This window comes from Loxodonta africana, chromosome 3 (genome assembly GCF_030014295.1).
Source record: "Loxodonta africana isolate mLoxAfr1 chromosome 3, mLoxAfr1.hap2, whole genome shotgun sequence".
In the NCBI taxonomy this organism is placed as follows: Eukaryota; Metazoa; Chordata; class Mammalia; order Proboscidea; family Elephantidae; genus Loxodonta; species Loxodonta africana.
Genome location: NC_087344.1, coordinates 188,369,077 through 188,394,815, shown reverse-complemented (window position 1 = coordinate 188,394,815; position 25,739 = coordinate 188,369,077). Strand labels below are relative to the sequence as shown.

The 25,739-nt window shown below is 46.5% G+C and overlaps 2 protein-coding genes and 1 non-coding gene across 19 annotated transcripts in view; 1 reads left to right on the top strand and 2 right to left on the bottom strand.

Annotated features, from left to right (window-relative positions):
• The window catches only part of GON4L (gon-4 like), a 95,103-nt gene extending 73,924 nt beyond the window's left edge, over nucleotides 1-21,179 (top strand). For 5 of the 6 annotated variants that reach the window (XM_064282685.1, XM_064282684.1, XM_064282683.1 and 2 more), the window contains 16 exons: nucleotides 881-1,052; nucleotides 2,722-2,866; nucleotides 4,807-4,957; nucleotides 8,856-8,972; nucleotides 9,760-11,415; nucleotides 11,925-12,180; nucleotides 12,793-12,977; nucleotides 13,918-14,115; nucleotides 15,544-15,687; nucleotides 16,438-16,581; nucleotides 16,684-16,803; nucleotides 18,100-18,213; nucleotides 18,738-18,945; nucleotides 19,401-20,016; nucleotides 20,112-20,214; nucleotides 20,637-21,179. In XM_064282685.1, coding sequence (XP_064138755.1) covers nucleotides 881-1,052; nucleotides 2,722-2,866; nucleotides 4,807-4,957; nucleotides 8,856-8,972; nucleotides 9,760-11,415; nucleotides 11,925-12,180; nucleotides 12,793-12,977; nucleotides 13,918-14,115; nucleotides 15,544-15,687; nucleotides 16,438-16,581; nucleotides 16,684-16,803; nucleotides 18,100-18,213; nucleotides 18,738-18,945; nucleotides 19,401-20,016; nucleotides 20,112-20,214; nucleotides 20,637-20,786 — 4,479 coding nt within the window. In that variant the 3' untranslated portion in view covers nucleotides 20,787-21,179. The other variant, XM_064282687.1, reaches the window with a different exon arrangement.
• A 2-nt stretch (nucleotides 21,180-21,181) lies between these two features.
• Nucleotides 21,182-25,558, bottom strand: MSTO1 (misato mitochondrial distribution and morphology regulator 1). Of its 12 annotated transcripts, none has more exons than XM_010594818.2 (14): nucleotides 25,427-25,558; nucleotides 25,186-25,321; nucleotides 24,625-24,694; nucleotides 24,449-24,524; nucleotides 24,217-24,271; nucleotides 23,991-24,129; nucleotides 23,706-23,823; nucleotides 23,484-23,618; nucleotides 22,938-23,090; nucleotides 22,521-22,652; nucleotides 22,269-22,447; nucleotides 21,937-22,041; nucleotides 21,738-21,847; nucleotides 21,182-21,446 (listed from the first exon to the last, which is right to left on the bottom strand). In XM_010594818.2, the coding sequence occupies exons 1-14, from the start codon at nucleotides 25,508-25,510 to the stop codon at nucleotides 21,235-21,237; spliced, it is 1,704 nt and encodes a 567-aa protein (XP_010593120.1). In that variant the 5' UTR covers nucleotides 25,511-25,558; the 3' UTR covers nucleotides 21,182-21,234. The 12 variants fall into 12 exon arrangements, with proteins under 12 accessions (XP_010593120.1, XP_023409822.1, XP_023409823.1 ...); XM_023554054.1 differs by having other exon boundaries at nucleotides 21,182-21,449; nucleotides 21,771-21,847; XM_023554055.1 differs by having other exon boundaries at nucleotides 21,771-21,847.
• Nucleotides 23,350-23,420, bottom strand: TRNAG-CCC (transfer RNA glycine (anticodon CCC)). Its single transcript has one exon. It is a non-coding gene; the product is annotated as a tRNA-Gly (tRNA).
• Nucleotides 25,559-25,739: the final 181 nt, after the last annotated feature.

Sequence of the window (25,739 nt, the reverse complement as noted above, 5' to 3'; positions counted from 1 at the left end):
CTTCAAGATTCCTTGGTGGTCAACAGTGTGTATTCACATCCTGTTGTGTTTGGAAGATCATGAAGTGTGCTTTTTTCTAGGTGACATTCACAGAAACCACAAGAGCAAAAAAAAAAAAATAAAAGTAATGTCCTTTATTCCTGAGAACCTTGGTTCTAGCTGAGGAGCTAGACTGTCCATCCAGAAGGCTGAGGAACATTCAGTCTGAGTAAAAGCAGAATGAATATAAAAGAAGAGTGAGGAATCTGATAGGAATGGGAAAAATGCACAACAGAATTTCAGGTTCCCGTGGCATCCAGATTTTCTGGAGCCATGGAGGCTAGGTAAACTGAAACTATTGTCCTGAGATCATTTTTGAACCTTAAACCTTGTACCAAAAATATCTTCCTGATGTCTTCTTAAAATCAAACAGTAGTTTAGCTTAACTAGTAAGGAATGTCTACCTTGAGCCTTGTGCTGTTATAACAACTCTATGAGATCAAGTCGACAACAGCCACTCGCAGGATTAAATAGGAGTCTTCAGGGGCGGTGAGTTTATGTTAATATAAGAGGGAACAGCTCAGAAAAGGAGGGTGAGAATGGTTGCACAACTCGAAGAATATAATCCGTGTCACTGAGTTGTACATGTAGGATTTGTTGAATTGGTGTATGTTTTCTGTATATTCTCAACCATAATGTATATATATGAAAGGATGACTGTATCACAGACCTAATCCCTGAATATCTGAGGACTCGGCAAAAGAGCAGTCTTAATTGTTAGTTGTGAGAAACTCTGATGATTTTTATATGTTTTTATTCAGTAGTAGGAAGGACAATTTCTCATTCAGAAGCTAAGGGTTACTGGTATTAATTTAGTCCTTTTTGTCCTGTTTTTCCCCAGAAAGAGCTGGGAACCTTTGCTCAAAGCTCCATTGCCCTTCACCATCAGTTCAACACCAAGTTTCAGACCTTGTTCCAGCCCTGTAACCTGATAGGAGCTATGCAGCTCATTGAAGACTTCAGCACACACGTCAGCATTGACTGGAGTCCTCGTAAAACTGTCAAGAAACCTGGTAGGGGACAGATGTGTTAACTTCCAGTGTTAATTGCAGTAAGAGGTGGGAGCCTTATTTTAGATTATTTTCTAGGGCTGGAGGAGCCAGGATATTTGTAGTTTCATCCTTATCTTATTTATCTTCCCTTTTGACTCATTGTCTGGATTCTAGACTTACATGACAATATTTGGACTTAGGTAGGGGGCGAAGGTAGTAGACAGAACAGGTGTGTGATGGTAGAGACATAGGACTCAATTCAAAGAGATGGTAGATACGAGGGGGTAAGCATTAGGACTGAGATCAAGACAAACTGAGGTATGGTAAAGAGGGAAGTCAGGTGGTAAATTTTGGCAGTGTTTAGGTTTATACTGTCTGTATTAAGATCAACTCACATTATTTCCCATGATTGTAGGGTAGGTGGTATCTCCATTTTGAAAGAAATGTTGATTTGGGAGTTAACGCGCAAATTAAAGATGTTGTACCTTTGTGAGGTTCAGTGTTTTAAAGAACTTTTCAGGTTTGGTTTCTATCTTGCGTTGGTTTAGTATTTTCTGAGAAAATCTTTTTTTGAATTTATTTGCTGTTCTCTTAAACCAGATATTTGCTTTTGATTTGTTTTTGGGTTTAGCAGAATTATTTGTGGTTTGGTGTGTATCTGTAATGACTATGTATTTGGATTTATCTAATTTTAAATCTCTGACTGTAGTTGAACAGTGGTTAAGCCTTGGCTGCTACCTGAAAGGCTGATGGTTTGAAGCCACCAGCCGCCCTGCAGAAGAAATACGTGGTAGTCTGCTTCAGTAAAGATTACAGCCTTGGAAACCCTGTGGGGCAGTTCTGCTCTGTAAACTATGGTCACTATGAGTGGGCGTTGACTTGATGATAAGGGGTTTGGTTTGTTTTTTTACCGATAGAGTTAAATTCAAGTGCATTCCGTCATAGACGCTGATCTCAAATTACTTTAATAGCTTCCATTTTGGTAATGAAAGCTTTATTAAACACAAACCATAGCGCTAGCTTCGATTCCTAGAGTCCTTTGTTTTTCTTCTGGAGTAATAAAAAAGCACTCAGGGAAGGATTACTATGGGTGTAGTAGTGCTTGTCTCTGGAAAGGCAGAGGTGCCTGGAAATGAAAGACTTAGGCAGGGAGACAGAAAGGAATGAGACTGAACTGCATTCCTTTTATGTTTTTTTTGTTTGTTCCCAACCTCAGGAGGAGTCTGGGAGAACTTAATGAAAATTACATAAGAATAGAAAAAATATAAAATTTGGAATACCAAATATGCGAGGGGGATTAAAGAAGTTGGAATGTAAACCTGGAAGAAAGCAAGCATTGTTGGTCACTTATCCTTTAAGGACTTAAAGGGGGAAGGAGACTGAAGTTTTTGAGCATTCTCTATGTGCCAGGTGTTACTAGGTGCTTTCTAAGTGTTCATGTTACTTAATGTGGTAAGTGCGCCACACAGGAAGTAAAAAGAGAATCACCTTTTATTGCCACTGAATGAGACTCCCTTTTGGGATATGTTAGGATGAGAAAGATTGTGGCACCTTTTTTAGGGGAGGAGCGGTGTGAAGGAACCCTGTTAGGTATGGGCAGCTCTACCTAAATGTAGAAATGGATTCAGAAGCTTTTCTGAAGCCCTCTTTTGTTCTAGAATTCCATTGATCATGGATTTTTTTCTCACAGCCTATGAATTTCCCTGTTTGCCAAAGCAAGTGGCTTGGATCCTGGCAACAAGCAAGGTTTTCATGTATCCAGAGCTACTTCCATTATGTTCTCTGCAGGCAAAGGGTCCCGAGGATAAGAGCTTCTTCACCAAGGCTGAGGACAAGTAGGTGTTTATGTGGGAAGATGAGGGGAAATACGGCTTATATAGTCAGACATGGACACGAAAGACAAAGGAACAGGGGTATATAGATGGACATGTGTGTTGTTCCAGGAGCGCCAAGTACTGCTCTTCTTGGGGATGACACAAATTTTTGAAACATTTAAAGACACTTAAAATTGTTGTTTGCGTTTTATTTAGTGAAACACCAATCTTATATTGTTGAAGAAAAATTGCAGTGGAAAAAATTTTTACCCCTTATCCTGACACCTCAAGACAGTGGTTTATCTCTTTGCTTTTTTTACTTAATTAATGTCAATTTAAGTATAATTTTCTGTCTTGTTTTGTTTTTAAACCTAACATCTTAATGAAATAGTTGTATAACATTATCCCTGATTCGGATATACCATCTTGTAAAGCAGTATTTAATGATCTAATGATGCTTCTTTTGTTGGCTATCGTTTCTTTCTCTGATTTGCTGTTGTCAGTAAGTGATGCTTCTGCAAGGATCTTTGCGCACAGAGCTTTTTAAAAAATCTTTTACTTTTATCCTTTAGTGATTATTCAGTGAAGGTTGTGGATGATTTTTTAAGCTCATTAAAATTTTTTATTGTGATGTAGCTATAACGAAAGTCTGCCACTTTCACCAGTTTTGGTGTACAATTGAATTGATTACATTTGCCATATTATGCTACCATCACCACTGTCCATTTCCAAAAGTTTTCTGTCACCTCAAACAGAAACTCAGTACCCTTCATCTTCCTCCCAGCCCCTGGTAAGCCTTAATTAGCTTTTTATCTCTCTGCGTTTGCCTGTTCTCATTATTTCATGTAAGTGGAGTCATACAATACTTGTGCTTTTGTGTGACTTATTTTCCTCAACATAATGGTTTAAAGGTTCATCCATGTCGAGCACATATTAGAGTTTCATTTCTCCTTATAGCTGAATAATATTCCATTTTATGTATGTTCCAAATGGCTCAGTGTTAAGGGCTATGGCTGCTACACAAAAGGTCTACAGTTTGAATCCACCAGCTGCTCCTTGGAAACCCTAGGAGGCAGTCATGCTCTGTTGCATATGGTTTGTATGAGTTGGAATCGACTCGATGGCAATGAGTTGTTGTTTGTGTTTAGTCATCACTTCATGGATACTTGGACTGTTTCCATCTTTTGCTTATTGTGAATAATGCTGCAGTGAACATTGATATACACGTCTCTGCTTGGGTTCCTGCTTTCAAGTCTCTTGGGTATATACCTAGGAGTGGAATTGTGGTTCATATCATAGCTCTACGTTGAACCTTCTGAGGAACTGCCAGACTGTTTTCCACAGCGGCAGCGCGATTGTACATTCCCACGAGCAGTGTGTGAGGGCTCCAGCCTCTCCACATCCTTGCCAACCCTTTCTGTTGTTCTGCTTTTCTGGTAACAGCCATCCTAGTGAGTATGTGAACAATTTTATGGCTCTTAAATGCATTGTCTCACTGCTGTCAGCAAATCCATGCATTCGTAACCATCACTGAATATGTTATGTTGGGGCAACGGTGCTGCTGCTCATTTAGCACGTCTGACGTGGTTCCTGTTATTCGGCTTATACTTGCTTTATTAGAATTATTCTCCTTTTTTTTGTGTACCCTTTGACACAGTAGTTTGAATTGCTAGTTTAAAGCAAATCATGATCTGTTCTTTATTAGTGATTGATGTCTAGTGTTTCCTGTAGTGATTTTGAACTCCTGATTCAGACTTACTCATATTTGTAACACGCATAGTACTTACTCATACTTTGCAGGTATTCAATAATTATCTGAAATTTTCTGTTGAATGGTCATCAACTTGTATAAGAGTTAGAAGCAGAAAAAGCAGAGAATGAAACTGTATGGAGTTATCTGGGGAGGTGTTTTAGAGGGCAGGGCTGTGGTGTGGGATTGAGTGTCATTGCCCCTTTGTCAGTTTGTTAGCTCTAGGACTGAAGCACTTCGAATGCACTGAGTTTCCTAAGCCTCTAATCAGCAAGTACCTTCTAACCTGCAAGACTGTCCACCAACTGACAGTGAGAATCAAGAACCTGAACCTGAGCAGAGCTCCCGACAACATCGTGAAAGTGAGTGCTTTCTGCATTGCTATTTGCACCATCCATCTTTCCCTTCTTAGTTTCAGCGAGGAGGGGACCTTCTTTTATCCAAGGCTATTTCTTCTCATCTGTGTACTTGCCTCTTCGGGAACGTTGATTCATTACGTTCCTCTGGAGTGTCTTCCTCCTTTCTCTTTTATAGGTTATTTCTCCTAAATATAATTGTTCAAGTCTGGCCCAACTTAATAAAATATTTCTTGATTCCATGTTACCTTTTAGCCCTATGTTCTGTCTTTCTTTTACTCTAACCTCTTTGAAAGAGTACACAATATTCCATTTATACCCTTCTCCTGAACTCTCCTTTTTTTAAAATTTAGATATTTATATAACAGTTAATACAGTTTATACATGATTTAAAGAGTCAACCATGTGAGGCTTGTTATGAAAACTACTTTTCTCCCCATTTTCTGCTAATTGGGATTTTTTTGGGGGGTGATGGAGGGTGTATATTTGCTTCTATTTGTAAATAACATGATTATAATTGCTACTTCTTGATATTTTGGATGTAGGTCTTATCTACTAACATGAAACCATGGGAGGTGAGGGTTTATTTGTTTTATGCGTATTTTTTGTTCTCCAATCTTCCCCCATAATTACATCACTGCTCCTTATAGCTGAGCCATGTTACTTTGCTCTTCTTGCTAAACATTTTGTTTCTCCTGCCCTTTTTTTTTTTCGTGGGGGGTTGGGGGTTGGTTTTATTTTGTAGTTATCATTAGTTCAACACGAGATTTACTTCAGTTTGGTAAATCTCCTTTCAGTATATGCAGACTTTTTAGGTGTTCTCTCATTTTCATCTCCCTGATGAAACCTCTCCCTGAGCCGTTCGATGTATACCACCAATCTAAGCGTGCTCTCTTGGCTTGCTGCCCTGATGGCTTCTTGGGTGTTTTCTTCACTGTCATTCTGAGGATTCCTTTTACCTTCTCCTTGTGTTAGATCCCTTTGTTTGCTGGATCCCACATCTTCTGTTGTTGGTTTACTACCTCGTTTTAGCGAAGCACATCCTAGTAGCATTCTGAGGAAGAGTACTTGAGAAGCAAGTGTTTTCATTTCAACTGTGTTTGCCTCTGTTCATTGTCAGTGGACTGTAGCAATGTCAGGTTCTTGGTTTTGATATTATGTACTATAGTTCATAAGATATCATCGGAGGAAACTGGGTGAAGGGTACATGGGACCCCTTTGTACTATTTTTGTGCAACTTATAGGTATTAAAAAAAACGAGAAAGTATTCTGTTGCAGTCTAACCCTTCCCTGGATCTAGAATTCCAGATTGGAAATAATTTTTCTCAGAATTTTGTCTCCAGTGTCTTGAGGTTTTATGATAATATATCCTAGTATAGGCCTAGTTTTATCTATTGTGCTAGGCATTTGATAAACCTTTTTTCTCTGGAAATTCCTATGTTCCAGTTTGGCAAATTTTCTTGAATCATGTCTTGGTGATCTCCCCGCCACTCCTCCATCTGGTTTGTCCTTTCTTTGTGTTCAGGAGTCAGATGTTTGATCTCTTAGAATGATCTTCTGATCTTTATTTCATCACTTTGTCTTGTGTTGTACTTTCTAGGGTATTACCTCAGCTTTTTCTTCTAATTCTTCCGCTGAGTTGAGTTTTTTATTTCTTCTATCATATTTTTGTATCTTTAATAACTTTTTTTGGTTTGTTGAATATTTTTTAAGGCAAATGGCAGGGCATGAGGGAAAACAGAGAGGCAGGAGGCTACAGTTTTCTGTTTAATCAGCATGGTCGTCTCCCTGTCAACTACTCCTGATGGCCTCAGTCTAGAGACCATCCTTTCCAGCAAACAATCCCTTGGCTTCTACTGGAGTGGGAGGCAGGGCTGTCACCTGACTAGACCCAACGATACAGGGGATTTGGGGTCTAACTGCCTCTTCAACAGATTTTCAATCTGTCTACCTCGTCTTTACCTTATTAAATTCTGCTTTTACCTGTTTTTAATTACACCTTTTCCTGTACTTATTGAAGTATCTGGTGTCTTAGCTGATTGCAGGTTTTGTGATACAAATTTAGTTAGCGCTTAAGTTTCTCTGCTTGGAATTCAGTTTTCTTTATTCTCAACCATCTGCTTTTCAGCTTCCAAAATTTTGTTATTTTTGTCTTTTCTCTCATTCTCTTTGTCTTTGTTGGTTTTTACTTTTACAAATTTTCTTTCTGTTTTTTTCATGGAGTTTCAAGAGGGAACAAAGCTAATTGGTATGTTTAATCTGCCTGTTGTAACAATTTGTCCTTAACTCTTCAACCTTTGAAAGTGTGTTTATTACACCTACAAAGATCTCTAATGGCTTTCCAATTCCTATATCTAATGGATGCTTTTCTGTTCTTATCCTATCTAACTTTGCAATCGATGCTGTAGTTTACTCAGTTCCTTCTTCAAACTGCCTGTTCTCTTGGCTTCTGTGATGCCAGCAGCCCTCCCTCAGGCCACTGCTTGGCGAGGTCTTCCCCCCCGCCCTGCGCTTAAATGTCAGCCTTCTACAGTGAGGGCTGGTGGGGGGCGGCATCCCCTGATGATCCCAAATCTGTATCTTCAGTACAGTTTTCTCTCCTGAGCTAGAGCTTAGTTTAGTCCAGTATTTAAAGAAACTCTCAGCTTGGTTTCCTCACTGACTCCTCAGACTCCATTTTGCCTGAAACTGAAGTCACGTCTCCCTCTGCACCCTGTAGCTCTTGCCACGGCCACCACCACCAACAGCAAACTCTCAGTTCCTCAGCGTAACCCGTCTGTGATTTCTGTCCCTGTGTGTGGCATTACTGTCTAGCCAGTATCTCAATCCAGAAACCTGAACATTACCCTCAGCTCCTCCTGGTTGATCACCACATATGTCGGTTGTCACCGAGTCCCCCGTTTTCCTACTGTGGTGCCAGTTGCCTTACTTTAGGCCTTTTCAAAACTGGGTGAATGCAGTCGTTTTCTAAGTGGTGTCTCCAATTCTGGTCTCATTTGTTCTGTCCTTTGCATTCCTGCCATAGCCACCGCTATCATAGCCTTAGGATAAAGTTCTACTGTTTGGCATGGCACAGCCTACCTCTGACTTTGTCCCCTCAAGTCTCCTCCCATTCATTTAGTTCTAACGAAAGCAGTCTCCTCGTGGTTCCTTAAACCTGTCCATGATTTTGCACACAAAGTACACCCTGTCCTCACCTGCCTCATGTAGGAAACTCTCCCATTACCGTTCACTTAAAGCTGCACTGCACCAGAAAAACATGGTTTTGGTCCCAGTTTGCATTGGGTGCCATGTATTTGTGCACATCCTTGCCTGTACTTTCTATGCAGGATGTCATTATTGGTCTACTTGACTGTTTCTCCCACTAGTCTGTAAGCTCCTTAAGAGCAGAGTGCCTCTCACGTCTATGCTCAGCTTGTAGCACAGTGCCTGGCACACAGAAGGCAGTCAGGAAATGTTGACTGAATAGATGCTTTTTGTGAGCGTTTGAAGTTCAGTTCCCCTCTTCGTTTATAGTTAACAGTGAGCTGTCTCAGACTCTGCCGATCTTTCCGTTCCCTTCTAATGCCCTTCACACCGTCATTTGCTTCCATGTGCCCAGGATGAGGGTTAAGGCACTGTCACTCTCTTCGCTTCCTGTTCACTGTGACCTAAACTTCCCCTTTCCTGGTGTCCAGGATAGAGATGAAAGGTATTGAGTAATTGTAAAATCTTTACTGATTAGTTTTATTTGAAATGCAGAAGTGTTCAGCATATATAGTGTGTGTGTATCTATATATATGCATATAAAAAAAATGCATATATGCATATGTATATGTCAAACCATGTCTTCTCCATCCCCTGCCTGACAGAAGGCAGTGTTTTTGGAAGGCATGTAACTTATGCTTTATTTCTTCATGCTCAGTTGTATAAGAAGACTAAACAGCTGCCTGTCTTGGTGAAGTGCTGTGAAGAAGTCCAGCCACATCAGTGGAAGCCACCTGTAGAGAGAGAAGAACACCGACTCCCTTTCTGGTTAAAGGTATGACCTTTAAACCCCCTCAGTGTCTGTAGGAGGCAGGTTACCGAAAACCCTGGTAGAAACATAAGGGCTATCTTACGCCTCCGATGGTTGAGTTGTGGAACTAGGACCTAAGAAGTCTTCCGTGTTCACCATTGCTCCCCTGTGTTTCCTGCCCCAACCCAAGGATTCTACAGTGTTTTTAAAGTATGGGATAAAATGGTAGTTTCCTAAAGGAAATTCAGAGAATAAAATCTAAAGCATATAAGTGGAATGTAGTTCTGGTAGAAATTTGATATTGTGCAGAAAAATCTTTCTTGAAAAGATATCTTGAACTGGCATGACAGAGACTGGAGAAACCCCAAGAGTATGGTCTCTCAACAGTCTTTTAGATCAGTAATGAAGTCACTCCTGAGATTCACCCTTCAGCCAAAGATTAGATAGGCTCATAAAACAAAATGAGACTAAATGGGCACGGCAGCCCAGGGGCAGGGCCAGAAGGCTAGGAGGGGGACAGGAAAGCTCTTAATAGGGAAGCTAAGGTCGAGAAGGGAGAGTGTTGATGTGTCGTGGGGTTGGTAACCAGTGTCACAAAATAATATCTGTACTAATTGTTTAATGAGGACCTAGTTTGTTCTGTAAACCTTCATCTAGAGTACAATTAAAAAAAAAAAAAAAATACAAAAACCAGAATGTCACTGAGAAAGAGGTAGGGGAAAAAAAAAAAGTGATTTCTAAAGTCTGGAAAGCACTATTGTTTTTATCAGTTCTGACATGTGATGGATTAGAGTGTTCTTGTTCCCAACAGGCCAGTTTGCCATCCATCCAGAAGGAACTGCGGCACATGGCTGATGGTGCTGGAGAGGTAGGAAATGTGACTGGAGCACCTGAGACCAACTCTGACCCAGGCCGAAACAAAGGCAGCTCAGAGTTGGGGAGTGAAGCTCGGTACCCACTGCTGTTGCCTAAGGGTGTAGTCCTGAAACTCAAGCCAGTTGCCAAACGTTTTTCCAGGAAGGCTTGGAGACAGAAGCGGTCATCGGGCCTGAAGCCCCTTCTTATCCGACCCAGCCCCTCTCTCCAGCCTAGCTTCAACTCTGGGAAAACACCAGCCAGATCAACTCAGTCGGAAACCCCTCCGAGCAAAATGGTGGGTCAGATTCCTCACCCGATCCAGACAGTGCCAGGCATCCCTCCACTGGAGGTCACAGGGGGTCATGGTTTTGAGTCTTCTTTGGCACTGCCTGAGGCCAGGACCAGCTTCCCTCTCACCTCTGCCCCTGTGCCCAAGGTAATGCTGCCCTCACTTGCCCCTTCTAAGTTTCGAAAGCCATGTGTGAAACGGAGACCCCCAAAGAGAAAGGGGGCCAAGACCTCTCCCTGTCTGAAACCTGCCCCCTTTATCCACCCTGCACCTGTCATCTTCACTGTTCCTGCCACCACGGTGAAGGTCGTGAGCCTCAGCACTGGCTGTAACGTGATCCAGCCTGTCAATGCAGCTGTGGCCCAGAGTTCTCAGACCATTCCCATTGCCACCCTGTTGGTTAACCCTACATCCTTTCCCTGTCCATTGAACCAGCCCCTTGTGACCTCCTCCATCCCACCCTTAATTGTTTCTGGCAACTCTATGAATCTTCATGTACCATCTACCCCTGAAGATAAGGCCCAAGGCAACGTGGACATTGCTTGTCCTTTGGCTGAAGGGAAAGGTGCCGTTCAAGGCCTAGAACCCAAAGTGGAACCCCAGGAACCATCTCCTCTTGGTACTACTGTCCTGCCCAAAGAGGAGCAGAGCCCGGGTCCTCTACAAGCAGATGGGGGGTGCCAGGAAGAATTGTCAGAGAACTGTACCTATCACTGGACTATTGTGAAAACAGAGGAGGGGGGAAAAGCCCTAGAGGCACTGCCTCAGAGCTTACCGGAATCTCTAAACACTCCCCCTGGGAATTTAGAGGAAATTGTCAAGATTGAACCTGAAGAGCCTAGGGAGGAAATCTCCAGCAGATCACCTGAGCAGGACATTTGTGGTGAAGTCAAAGATGAACCTTCCGTGGAATTGGACACCAGCTCCCCCTGTGAGGGGTCAAGTGGCACTAGAGATGTCAGGAAACATACAGTCTTACAAAAGGAGGAGGAGAAGAGTCATCTAACCAAAACCCTTTCAGGTTCTCAGGAGCCTTCTGAGGAAGGTAACTCGGGAGGAGATGTGAGCAAAGGATCTCCAAAGACTCCTGTATCCTCTACAGATCCTGAAATGGTGCTTAGTAGTCCCCTAGGGAAGCCTGAAGACTCATCCAGTGTTGATGGTCAGTCCGTGGGGACTCCAGCTGGGCCAGAAACTGGAGGAGAGAAGGATGGGCCAGAGGAAGAGGAAGAAGAGGACTTTGATGACCTCACCCAAGATGAGGAGGATGAGATGTCATCAGCTTCTGAGGAGTCTGTGCTCTCTGTCCCGGAACTCCAGGTGAGGGCTGGGGAATATTCTCACATATTTTGTGAACTTGATAATATATTTAATTTATTGATATGCCAAGTCAGGCTTGCTGTATTATAGTCCTAAAGTCATTTTATTTGACTTTTGAATGCACTATGGGACATAATTTTGGGGTTGACGATAGAGGTGAGAAAGGGTAAAATTTTACTTGTAGTTATATTTGACTTAAACGCATTTAAAATATAAATCGAATCACCTGAGCACACTTTAAATGCCTAACGAAGTAGATCATGAGTATGTGTCATGGCAAAGGAAAACTATCTTTGGGTTAGAGGAGAACCTTTCAGAAGCTATCTTCTCACCCCCTTCTGCTGTCAGGCCAGGAGTCCCAGCTAGTCGAGTCATTCCGTAACCCAGGGAAGCAGGCATCTGATGGTTGTGGTGGGCGCCCCCATTGTTTAACCTCAGTTCCTTCTGGTATCACTCTGTACACTTGGCACTGGCAGAGCCATTATTCACAGTCTTTGGGGGCTTTTCAGGAAACAATGGAGAAGCTGACTTGGCTTGCATCTGAAAGGCGCCTGAGTCAGGAGGGGGAGTCTGAGGAAGAGAACTCTCAGGAGGAGAACTCCGAGCAGGAAGAAGAAGAAGAAGAGGAAGCAGAAGGAATGGAAAGCCTGCAGAAAGAGGATGAAATGACCGATGAAGCAGTTGGAGACCCTACTGAGAAACCGCCTTCCACCTTTACCTCACCCAAGACTGCCCCAGAAGTGGAGACCAGTAGGACCCCACCAGGTGTGTTTGGCAAGTCTGTACTGAGGGGCAGGTCTTGGCCTCATTGTCTAGAGGACTGTGTGCAGAGTGGTTAGCTTGCAAACCAGTTTTGGGGGATTTCCAGAGGAAATCCTCTGGGTCTTCCTCTGTGACCTCCCTTCCCCAATAAATATGCTTAACCTGGTGCCTTTGCAGAGAAGCAGTGCTCAGAAGTTTTAAATTTGATTCTCTTCAGCTGCCAGGTTCATCTAAGTTTTTATACTGGTTCTTACCTCGTCTGTCATCCATGGGGCTAAGAGATATGTTTATTTCAGGAAACACTACTTGATCCTCATCAAGACACAGTCCCTTGAGAGCCCACCACGAGGCCATGCTCACTCTGTAGACTTCCTTTCTCAACATGCCTCAATAATTATCTCATCGTCATCCCCATTAATGCGGTTATCCTGTAGCCCCTGGTTAGAGCTGACTTGGCAGAGACAGACTTGCCTCTTGTACTGTTTTCCCAACAACTTTTTAATTCTGAGTTGCTACATAACGTTGAATAGGGTTTGGATGGGGTGGATGCATGTGGTGGGATGGGAGGAGTAGAGGTTGCAGCAGAGAAACAATCTTTTTCCCACATCCTCCAAGGAGAGAACATCAAAGCTGCTGGAAAGGGCCGGAGCAATCATCGAGCTCGCAGCAAGCGGGGGAGTCGAGCCCGGGCCAGCAAGGACACCTCCAAGCTGCTGTTGCTGTATGATGAGGACATTCTTGAGCGGGACCCACTCAGGGAGCAGAAGGACTTGGCCTTTGCCCAGGCCTATCTGACCAGGGTAGGCAAATGCTACTTCCTCTTACTGCCACTCCCTACAAATGAGGCTGCTTCTCCTTCATGGGAAGTGGTTTAAAGACAAAGTCTGTTTTTGAGGCCCCTTAGCTGTCTTTGTGTCTCCTGGAATTACCAAAAGATTTCTTGTGAGAGGACTTGAAGGAGACACAGAATTCAGTCATAAGCAGGTTTATTGCTGATACCTTGACATCACCCTTCTCTTGCCCAGAGGCTGGGGAAGGTTGATGCCGTCATCATCAGAGGGAGGTTGTGGCTTCACTGGGCAGGCTCATTAGGACTTTACTGGGCCCTTGGCTAGGGAAGAAGGACATTTGGTACACTGGTTAGAGAGGGGGTCTCAGGGAAGTACCTTGCTCTTCGGTGACATGAACCAATGTGCTCTGGTAGTTGTCCTAGTTAGCTGTCTCATTCTTTTGGTAACCGGATAACTGACTGGTTCCCCTTCCACCTCCCCCAAAAGTGGAGTACTAGCAGTGATGGTCATGGCTTTTTCTTATCTCCTGATATTTTACTAACATGCCTGATTTATGTATTAAAAAAAAAAAAAAAATTTATGTGTTATCTACCCTCAAATGGCACTGTGCTGAACTACATGTACGAAACACTAAAAATCTATTTCAATATGGAGGTGAGGTCAGAAAGGGGAGGTTAGTGGAGAAAAACATTGCCTGGTTTTGTGCATAGGGCTGTGATCTCTGGAAAATGAAGGTTTTCCATTTGGCTGCTACCAGAGAAGGAGCCTCTGCCTTGCTCATTGTTCTGTGTCTTCCTTAACAGTCAGGTCTTAAGACCTTTCAGAGGAGTAGCCTACAAAGGATAGTGCTTGGAGCGCTCTCCCAACAATACTCCTTCTCCCTCTGTACTTTTGCGTCTTGGCGGGACCCTAAGAAAGAATACCAGCGATTGAAAGTCTTCCCCTATAGGTACGAGAAGCCCTACAGCATATTCCTGGCAAGTATGAAGACTTCCTTCAGGTTATCTATGAATTTGAGTCAAGCACTCAGAGGCAGACAGCTGTGGATCTCTACAAAAGCCTGCGAACTCTGCTCCAAGATTGGCCTCAGCTGTTGAAGGACTTTGCTGCTTTCCTGTTGCCTGAGCAAGCTCTGGCCTGTGGATTAGTAAGTAGATGGGCAACAACAGTACACCAGGCCGGCTGGGTCAGAGCGAGACTAGGATTGAATGGAGTTGGATCGGATTGTTGGAGCCTCCAGGCTGCTTCCAGAAAGCCTGCCCCTGGCCCAAGCTGATAAGAGGCATCTTCTTTTCAAGGGATGATCTCTCCACTCCCCATTTTCACATTTCATTTATGGGTGGAATGGGGAGGTCTTTACCTTTAGTTTTCAGTGAAGACCTTAAGCAAGTCATATGCCCGCTGCCACTCACTGTTGTAAAACAGACATTCATTCAACAAGTATTTGTTGAGAGCCTACCACATGTCAGGCAGAATTCTACATTCTAGGAATATAGTAATTAAAAAAGACTAAAATCCCTACCCTCTGAAACTCTTCTGTATGACATTGTAATGGTGGACATATGACATTATCCTTTTGTCAGAGCCCACAGGACTGTATAACACAAGGAGGGAGCCCGAATGTGAACTGTAGACTTCAGTTAATAGTAACGTATCTATACTGGTTCATCAGTAGTAACAAACGTACCACAGGAGTGCAAGGTGCTGCTAATAGGGGAAACCTGCAGGCGAAGTGGGCAGATGGGAATGCTCTGTACTTTTCTGCAGTTTTTCCATAAGCCCAAGACTGCTCTAGAAAAGAAAGTGTATTAAAAAAAGCAAAGCAAAACAAAAAAAATCCTTGCCCCCGTGGAGCTCACATTCTCATGGGCAAAGTTAGAGGATAAACAGTTAAAGAAGTAGAATATATAGTATATAATGCTTTATAGTGATGATTGCTTATAGAAAAACAAAGCAGGAAAGGGGAATAGAGAGCTGTCAGTAAGATGGGCTGCAGGTGGGGTGCTGCCATTTTATATCACAGTGGTCATGGAGGCCTCTGGTAAGGTGACGTTTGACATGTCAGAGAGTCTAAACGTGAGGGTTGGCCCGGTACCCTGGGCTTCTTGTCACGACTGATAAATACAGGGATGAAGGGGATAATGATATTATTCTGGTAGTCTTCTGGCAGCCAAATGATGATGAGATGATTACGCACATTATGTCAGCCCTACGGTATTGGTAAGAGGATCAAGCGAGTGTATATGTGAAAACCGTTTGTCAATGGTAAAGTGCCATACGAGTTTGAGTGTCTAATTGCACAACCCATAACTAACAAACAACTTGAGATGGGTACTTTTCTCTGAATCCTTCTTTTACATATCAGTTATCTTGGGTTGGTAGCCTGCGGTGGCCCTAAGGGGATGGATGATAGGGTCTTTCTCACAGTTACAAACTAGATCCCTGTCACCCCCTCCCACCTGCCCTACCCCTTTCCGCCCCCAACTCATTGTTCTTAATTCTTGTCCTTAGAACCCTCCAGTCCTGCTCTAGCTGTGTATGTGACTCCTCTTTTGCCCTCTTTCTCTGCTGGTAGTTTGAGGAACAGCAGGCTTTTGAGAAGAGTCGTAAGTTTCTTCGGCAGCTGGAGATTTGCTTTGCAGAGAACCCCTCACACCACCAGAAGATTATCAAGGTCCTACAAGGCTGTGCAGACTGCCTGCCCCAGGAGATCACCGAGGTATTCTTTCCTGTCCTGCTTCCTCTTCAGTGTCATCTGGACATTAGGCCCTTCCCTTCTTTCCCTCTTCCTGTAACCTATATCCTCTTGTCCCTGGGGCACTGTGGACATCCTGGGGGAGATGAAGAAGGAAGGACTTCTTAAACTTATCTAAAGCATAAATCACTGGGGCAGGGAGGAGTTGCCACCTGAAACTGGAGCCTGACTGATCTTCGCAGGCTCAGGTATGCCATTAGGGCCCTGGAAGTGATGTTCTAGGAAGGAGACCGTAGGGCCCTGGAAGGGGCCTGCCCCCTTGCTCTGCTGGGTAGTGCCTTAGCTGGAGATCAGTAGGGCAGAAGCAGAGTGTGTTATCATTAGGAATCAAACTATTATTATTAATATCCCTCTCCTGTAGGCAAGGCAGAGCCCTGGTGGTGCAGTGGTTAACAGCTTGGCTGATAACCAAAAGGTCAGCAGTTCAAATCCACCAGCTGCTCCTTGGAAACCCTATGGGGCAGTTCTACTCTGTCCTATATGGCCACTATGAATTGGAATTGACTCGATGGCATTGGGTTTGGCTTTTTTTTTTTTTGGTTCCTGTAGGCAAGCAAGGAGAGAGAAGTAGTTTCAGAATTTCTAGCTATCAGAAGTTTTTATGTGTCTCCAAGTTGATGAGGAAAGCAGAACTTGAAGGTATATGGGATTGGTTTGGAACGGCTGCTGGAGAGGCTCTGGAGATGTCATCTTTCCCTATACAACTCTCCGCAGCTCAAGACACAAATGTGGCAACTCCTCAAGGGCCATGACCACCTGCAGGATGAGTTTTCCATCTTCTTTGACCACTTGCGCCCTACAGCTAGCCGGATGGGTGACTTCGAAGAGATCAATTGGACTGAGGAGAAAGAGTATGAGGTGTGGGCCCTGAGGCTGCCGGAGGGTTGTGAAGAGGGAAGGCCACACGTGGGGGGATACCTGCCCAGAGTCTGTGTTGAGTGGCACCATCTCCTCCCCCAGTTTGATGGCTTTGAAGAGGTGGCATTGCCTGATGTGGAAGAGGAAGAGGAACCTCCCAAGATACCCACAGCCTCAAAGAACAAGAGAAGAAAAGAGATCGGGGTCCAGAATCATGATAAGGTGTGGCTGGTTGTTGGCTGGGCGTTATCCATTTTTCATGAGCCAAGCCTTGAGTTTTCTCTCTAAAGCATTCTCTGGCTTAGAAAAGCTTCTGCTTGATGGGATCTGAGCTAATTATGGAATAGGAATCAAAGGCCAGGCTACTATGGAGCATGCAGAAACTGTGGGAAGGACCCTAAGATTGCCTAATTAGAAGGATTTGTTTCTCCCTTTTTTCTCTAGCTCAGAGCTGTTTTTCTTTAACCTCTTCATTTTTATGTTTATGTGAGGAAATACAGCCAAGTTTTCCCATATTAATAATAGTGGCAACAGCTAATACCTACTGAGTCATGAAGTATCATGCATTGCTTCTAAGTAGTTTGCGTGGATTATTACTTACTGTCATTTAGTTCTTACAGTAATCCTAGAAAGAGGTTGCTGTTGTTTACAGGTACAGAAGAGGAAACTGAGGTACAGAGAGAGGCTGTTGCAGGGGTCTCATGTTTAGTAAGTGGCAATGCTGGGATATGAACTCAGGTAATCTGGCTCTGGAAACCCTGTTGGCATAGTGGTTAAGTGCTACGGCTGCTAACCACAGGGTCAGCAGTTCGAATCCACCAGATGCTCCTTGGAAACTCTATGGGGCAGGTCTGCTCTGTCCTATAGGGTTGCTATGAGTCGGAATCGACTCGATGGCACTGGATTTGGTTTTTTTTTTGGTTTAATCTGGCTCCAGAGTCTGTTGTCTTACTGCTCTCTGTTGTTCAAGAAGTAGCCTCTCTAATTCACGTCTCTTTTGTCTTTACTCTTTAGTGGGGAGGAACTGTTTCTTAGTAGCCGAATGACCTTGGGTAATTTATTTAACCTCTCTTTGTTTCAGTTTCTTCATCATAAATGGGGATAATAATGGTTCTTATGGCTCGGGTTTGTTAAGCAGAGAGTGTCATTGATTGAACCTTCCATATGTATAAAGCCCTTTCTCAAGGGGGTTAGAAGAGCAGAGAGCTCGAGGCACAGGGAGACAGAGACCAGTGAGTACTCGTGATGGAGCTCTGCAGTGACTTTGCCTCAGACTGTATTGGACTTAAATATTTCTGGGCAATTGGAATATGTCAGTCTTTTCGTCACTTAGGGATTGTTTTAAGGATTTATGATAGGCTTAGATCTAGTGTGGGCCATTGATTTCTCCAGGCACTGTGAAGAGATGGTGTGGAAGAAAAATGTTTGGGGGTGGGGCTTTGTCATACAGCTCAGAAGTTGGTTGCCTTTCTTGGTACCAAAATGCTTGGCAGTTAACCAAGCCCAAGTATCTCCTAGGAGACCGAGTGGCCAGATGGGACCAAGGACTGTGCCTGTTCCTGCCATGATGGAGGTCCTGATTCAAAGCTGAAGAAGAGCAAAAGGAGACATTGTAGCCACTGCAGCAGCAAGGTGAGGAGGGAACTGGGTCAGAGGTGGTGTCAGAGCGGCCAGGGTGCCCCCGGACCTTACTGTGGGGGGACTGTTTGGTGCCACATTACCCCATTAAATTCCTAAAAACATTATACATATATAAATAATACTCAAAACACACACACACACATTTATGTGTAAAATAGAGTCCTTTAAAAATAAATGAATGGATTTTGCTTTTTAAAGAGAACCCTGTGGGTAAAGCTTTTGGAATTGGAAACAAATCACTCAGTTCAAATACTCTCCTCATATTTATTTATTTTTTAATGAAAACCCATGTCAGGAACACAGACCCTAAAGGTAGTACTAAAGGTAACACTGGTTCTCTGGAGTGGGCTGGTTGGCAGTAAGAATATAGCGCTAGATTAGTGGAATCCAGTGAGCCATTCTGGGTGTTTTAAAGTGTTGGAGCAGGCTTTGCTGGCTGGCAGGGCTTTTTCTTTGGGTGGGCCCTTGACCCATAGGAGGTCGGGAGACCCTTGACCTAGAGGCCATCCCTGCAGGTCTGTGACAGCAAATCCAAGAGCAAGGAGCCCCATGAGTTGGTGAGCAGCAGCCCCCACCGAGAGGCCAGTCCCATGCCAGGTGCTAAGGACACTGGGCAGGGCAAGGACGCGGTGGAGGAGGAAACCCCAGAGGAGCGGGAGAGCATCGAGGCAACCCAGAGCAGGACTGGCAGGGTCACCAGAAAGGGAGAGACGCCTGTTCCAGGTGAGTGATCTGACTGGCTGTCCCAGTTTCCCAGGCCAAATCAGCCGTTCTCCCTGCATTTCTCATTCTCACATACTTCGAGCAGGACGCTCTGAGCTTGGCTAGATGGACAGACTTTTCAGGGATGTCTCTTTCCTAACAGACCAATAGGAAACCCTTCTCCTGTGCAGCCTTCATTTTCTTCCCTGTGGTCTCAGTCCTCTTGCAGAAGTGCTACAGTCTCCTGACTTAGCGTTTGCTTGTGTTCCCATTCCTGAAGCCTTTCCCCCGATCCCTCTAATGTACATTCCAAAGACTAGTGACTTTCAGCTTGGCAGTAGGACTCCCCCCGCCACCCCTTTAATTTAGAACTTTGATCACAATAGCTCACCAGAGTGACCTTGTGGTAATTTGTAGTTCCTAGCTGCATCTGTACCCTGTCCATATCCTTAGGTCCGTATTTTCCTTCTAAGCAGGATTGGCAGTGGAGAGCACTTTGCTGTCCCCTCAAGAAGTAACTCTTACAGACCGACTCCTCCTGGATGGCCCACCACCTTGCTCACCAGAGACTCCTCAGCTTTCCCCACAGACTGTTAAGAGAAATCAGGTTGGGCTTGAGGTGGCCTCCTACACCAAGGCACCCCCCGAAGAACTTCACAAAGAGAGGGAGGGCCATAAGGCAGTGGGTGAGTCAGAGACTTCGAGGCTCGTCTGGGATGCTTCAGAAACTGAGACATTTCCTGGGACTGCTGAACTCCCTGCTTCCTCCCTGAGTCCTGTTTCTTCAAGGACCAGAGACTTAGGGAGAAGACAGGTGTCTGGGAAACCCGACACTCAAGAGAGCTGGCTGCCCTCCAGCAGAGCTGGGATGAAGACAGCAGACAGGATGTCCCCTGTCCATGAATCTTCATCATCAGGAGTTGACGCCTCAGAGAATTCTCCTAAAACCCTTGGAGGGAGTTTGGCTAAGGACAGCGGCATGCAGGGGAAAGGGCCAGAGGGGGAGCAGCAGCCAAAGGCCACAGAAGCTACCGTATGTGCCAACAACAGCAAGGTCAGCTCCACAGGGGAAAAGGTTGTCCTCTGGACAAGGTAGGTAGGGATAGATGGGGTGTGTCTGATGGAAAGATGTAAGACACATTCTTGTGGCTGGCTCATCAAGATTAATCATGATTTGTGGGTTACAGGGAAGCTGACCGTGTGATTCTCACCATGTGCCAGGAACAAGGAGCACAGCCACAGACCTTTAGCATCATCTCCCAACAGCTGGGAAATAAGACCCCTGCCGAGGTAAGCAGTGGAAGCCCCGCCAGAATTTCTAGCCCCCAGAGAAACCAAGGAGGCCGGGCAGGAGGGTGGCCATGTAAAGGATAGAAAGACACAGGAGTTTTCAAATACAAGACACTAACATTACTGTACAGGTCTACCCTAAGGAAGGCCTTGTCTGGCAGTAGTCATTCTAAGAGAAGAGGAAGGGGCATTGGATTTAGAGGTAGAAACCTCAAAGAGTCTAGTCTAGTCTTTTGGTAGGAACGTGACTTCAGACAAAATATTTAGTCTCTTAGTCAGAGTCTCCTTATCTATAAGGAATAGACAGCCCTCACTCTTGCTGTGTGAAATACAGAAAATAGCCAGCTTGTTATTCCAGTTGCCATATAGTGCCTAGTGAATGCTGCAGCGGAGCAATGAAAGCTGCCCTCCTCCCCTCCCAGGTTTCCCACCGCTTTCGAGAACTCATGCAGCTATTCCACACAGCCTGTGAGGCCAGCTCTGAGGAGGAGGATGACGCAACCAGTACCAGCAATACAGACCAGCTTTCTGACCACGGGGACCTTCTGTCTGAGGAGGAGCTGGATGAGTGAGACTCCGGGAGGGAGTGGGTGTCACCTGCACAGGACCAAACTCAGCATGGCACCAGATGTTGGGGGAGAGGGTGGTTATAGTTTTCTTGTCAAACCCTTGGGCTCCGTTTACAGAGCTGGAAGAGCAGGGGCCGAGGACAACGACAAGGTCAAGCTGTGTGCTGGAGTAGGGCCCAGGGTTCTGCCATCCTTTGCGGCATTCAAGGTCTTTTGTGAAGACCTTAACATCTACATTGTAAATAGCCCCGCAGAAGAGTGGGGCTCAGCTCCTTTCTCTACCTTTTTGTTTGTTTGTTTTGGTCAGGTGGTACATATTTATTGTTCTGTGACCTAATCACGTGTTTCTAAATGTAATAAAGGCATTTGTTGGTGTAGCTGGCCCCGAGACTCTGAGCTCCAGCATCCAGCAGTTTTTATTGGAAACTAGGTCTTGCCCACTTTTAGAACCTCAGTCCATGAGCCCGCTGCCATCTTGGTAGCACTGGGCCAGGCTGTACAGCTCCTGTAGCATCTCCTCTAGGTCATCCTGTTCCACTCCAGCAGCCATGAAGCTGGCCCAGCGCCGCAAGTCGAGTTTGGTGAGCTCTCTGGCCAAGCCTCCCAGGGTCTGGTGCAAAGATGAAGAGGAGCAGAGGGCCCCAAACACCGGGATGCTCTCTGCTGCTGTGGGGGGAGAGAAGGGAGGCCTGTGAGTGGGCTGCCGTTCCCCCGTGGGACTCTGTGGCTGACAGGGGAGTCTGGGCCCTGGCTAGACTGTTGGGAGACTCTGTCAATGTTGTGTACTGCCCCCTTAGCCCACCAGTACTCCAGCGAAGAAAGAATACTTCTCTCAGGAGCCATAGGGTGAATAAAGGAATCTTTAACTGTGCATTTTAAGCACTTAAACCAGGAAGGGAGACAGTAAAGTCTCTCCCATGCTGGAAATCTTGGTTTCCTTCACCTGCTACATACCTGCCCTAGTAGGGGGACCATCCAGAAACAAACCCTGCTGGCTGAGGCTTGAGAAGAGGTGTGGGTAAGGAGGAGCCACCTTGCAAGGAGTCAGCAGCAGATGGGAGGAACTGTGGGGCAAGTGAAGAGAAGCTTAGTGAGCAGAAATCAAGGTGGGCCTGGGGCTGGCGAGGAGGGCAGGAGCAAGTACTGTACTGACCTCAGGGCCCTGGGCTGCTGCTGTTGTAAGTACTGGGCCAGGACTTCTTCTCCAGTGGCACAGGCGTGGAGAGGGGAGGGCAGGGGTGTCCCTGGGGTGAGCTGACTGCTAGAACAAAGCCAAAACCACCTTATTCTGTGCCAGCATGAATACGATAATAATAAAAAAGAATTCCTGTCCCAGACCATCAGCTCAATCAGGATACTTGGAGTTCCCCTCACCTGCAGTGGGATATGGGAGGAAGCGTGGGCAATGCTATGAAAATGCTGAGAGGCACCAGAGAGAAAAGGGCAGAAATCTGACAAGGGCCCCCAGGGACCTGCAGTCCTCACCTGGTATGGCATGCTCTGTCTAGACCCCTCAGCACCACAGACTGGGCAAAGCAGCATGCCCCAGACGGGTCCCCGCATGCAGAAAGCGGGATCCATGGGGTGGCTCCCCCAAGCTGCACCAGGGTATCAGGAAGGGACTGGCCTGAGGGGAAAGGGATGGTGGCTCCTGCTGTCACCACCTAAAACCAAGGAACAGATCAGGTCACAGAGCTTTCTCTCAGCTCTGACCCTCGCCCTCACAAACCGCCATACCTTCTTCCCAGAGAAGCTTAGCATATCAGCCAGATGAACCATGGAAACTGGCGAGGAACGCAGGCGATAAGGAACAGTGATTGTGTCCAGGGCGGTGGCCAGGATGGCACTGCAGTGGAAGGGCAGGGTGGCCTGCAAAGAGGCACCAAGAGGAGTACTTGGCCTTTTGGGCCTGGGAAAGGGAATGTGGAAGACGAACAGTAATGGCAGAGGTCTGGTGCTCTGGGAGGAAGCAAGGGTGTGTCCGGGCCAAGACTAGACAAGCACAGACACAGTGGGATCTAAGGGGCCACCTCACAGCTGAGTTCAGCTGAACTTCAAGTAACAGATAACTCCGGTAACAGACATAGGCCGACTGGAGGAGTGTGAGGCGGTGCTTTGTGGCCCGCGGCCATCAGAACAAGAACAGAGCCTTACATCATAATGCAGGTGTGGGAAGGTGACAGGTGGCTCAGGTCGCAGGCCCAGGCTCCCACCCAAGGACAAGGGGCAGACGAGAGAGCTGTGAGCAGCCAAGTGCACCAGGCCGAAAGCTGTGTTTAACAGACGGTAGATATTCTTCTGGGGCTCCTGGTGAAAGAACAGAGTGGTTTGCGTTAAGCAGCTTTCTCCAGGGGTTTCATTCTCTCATTTTTCCTTTCCCACCCTAAAAAAAAAAAGCAAACCCAGTGCCATCGAGTCGATTCCGACTCATAGTGACCCTATAGGACAGAGCAGAACTGCCCGTTAGAGTTGCCAAGGAGTGCCTGGCGGATTTGAACTGCCGGCCCTTTTGTTAGCAGCCGTAGCACTTAACCACTACACCACCAGGGTTTCCAAAATAGTGTGGTGCAACGGCCGGGAGTTGAACCTGGGTCTCCCGCATGGGAGGCGAGAATTCTACCACTGAACCACCAATGCCTCAAAGCCTTGTGCCCAAGGTGGGGCCCTGTGACTGCTTTTTCTAAAGCACGTTCTACTCACCCCAAGGCTGTAGGGAGCAGGGAGCAGGCCCCAGGCTATTACCCCCCGCCCTGAGTACTCGTCCTGGAGCAGCTCCGCCGTCTTAGCGGCCACCCCTGAGAAGCCGTCGTGCAGGTCACACAGAATCTGGAAACCCTGAATGGGAGGGCAAAGGTGGAGGGGAGTGGAGAGCAGGAGGAGCAGAGTTTATCCCCCCCGGTGTCTGCCCCGCCACACAGCCACCTGCAGGTAGTCGCACTCCTCTACGTAGAAGTGGAGCCTGTCCTCCAGCTCTTCCAGGTACCCAGGTTCCTTCAGGATACTCTCCCCTTGGCCAAAAGCCTCCAGGCGGCCTGTTTCCCTGCCACACATAAACATGACCCAGGACTTACAGACAGGAGACACCATCCCCACCCTCCTGGACCTTTTTCTGTTCTGGAGGATGGCAGTGAGGGTGACGTCAAGAGCCTGATCTTGCATTGGTGGGGACCCAAGTTTCCTGCCACACAGCCTCTGGGGCTCTCATACCCATCGTGGTTGTACTTCTGAATCATACAGATGCTTCGGGGATGGAGATGGACTCGGAGGAAGTCTGACCAGACTCTGATGCTGCCCTCTGTGGGCATGAGTGGTTTTGGAGTTTTAGCAGTGGTGAGTGGTAGGGGACCTGAAGAAAAAAGAAGAGGAACTGTACCCTTCAACATGCTCCCGCCCTACCCAGTTCTCCATCTGGTGCTATTTGGAGAAGTCTCACCTTTGCCATTGGGAATGGATTTGACCCTCCAGACACCATCACTACTCAGCACTCCCTGGCAGGGGTGAAAAAAATCTATTAGTTCCATGCAGTTGGAGTTTGTTGGCCAGACCCCACAAAACTATTCTAAGGCATTCAAGATGCTCAAAGTCCTCTCTTTATTTGCCCTGGTGGAGGCAAGTTTAACACTGGGGGTGCCACTGGGTTGAAAATTCAGGGCAGAGGCCCTTACCTCTGCACTGCCCAGGGTCTGGAGATAAGGGTTCTTGGGACAGAGTTCCTCTTTGTGTGTGGTGAGCTTCCCCTGCCTGAAAGAGATTGGAGGTTGATCATGGTGACAATTTTCCTGAGTTCTGCAGCATTCTGTGCACAACTCCCCCCACCCCTCCATACACCACAAATACATACCATGCTATTGCGGCATCTAGTTGTTTGTCCCTATAGAGTCCACCTTCCTGTTTTAGAGAACTCAGACTACCTGCACAGATATAACAGTCAGGTCAAAGCCCTGGGTGCGCCCCTCCACTCCACTTCGTTTCCCCCATCTGACCCCTTGGCCACCTGTGGGATCCAGCATTTGGCCCTTCCAAAAAACTTTGAGATAAATGAGTTAGGGGGGAGAAAGTCTTGCACATGAGTTAGAAACTAGATCCCATCTTTCCACTCCCAGCTCAGTCATTAGCCATGGGACTTGGAACAAAATCCCCACCCAGCCTTCCTACTGGAGTGCTGCAGTTCAACATCTCACTGATTCCAGATGCAAGTTGGATAGACAGAGAGCTCTTGGGCGGAATAAACGTGCCCCTTCCTGTGTTCCTTGGGTGTTGGCAAACTGGTTAGCTCTCCCCTTGGCTCATCTCTGGTCCTTCAGCCCAGTGCCACCCGAGGATCTCCAAGCGGACGGATGCTCGAGACTTCACACGCGAGAGGGAAAAACTAAGCATCTGCTAACCCCCGCTTCCGCCTCACCCTTCAGATCCATGAGGATGAGCCGCGGCGTGTAAGTGTCCTGGCCATGCACTGTCCGGCCTGTCCGATACAAGACGTCGGGGCACAGCTCTCCCGGCGGCTCCTTGCCATCGGCAGGACGGACCAGCGCAGCATCCTGGGGAGGCACAGAGCGAGGAGAGCTGGATTCACAGGAGACAGGCTGGAATTCGGAGCTAGAGATCCCGAAAAGCTCCGCTGGGGCAGCGCCGGGAGTCCATACCTGCTGGTTCCACCAGTGCGCTCCCACGAAACCGGCAAAATGTCCCAACTGCAGCGTAACCACCTCCCGAGCCCCGCCCGCCATGCCGCTCCACTCGGCCGGGCCGCACCGCCCCCGACTGCCCCCTGGCTCCTCCTGCCGATTGGCTTGGCAGCCTTGTGGGCGGGGCCTCAACTGCCGCGTCCTATTGGTCCACATATACATCCTTTCCCAAAAGACAAATGATTCCTTGAGTTCCAGAGACACCGCCCATCAGTCCCTCCCCTCTTCCTGGCTGGGCTAATCCGGCTTCCCAGTGGCGGGCGGTAGGGGC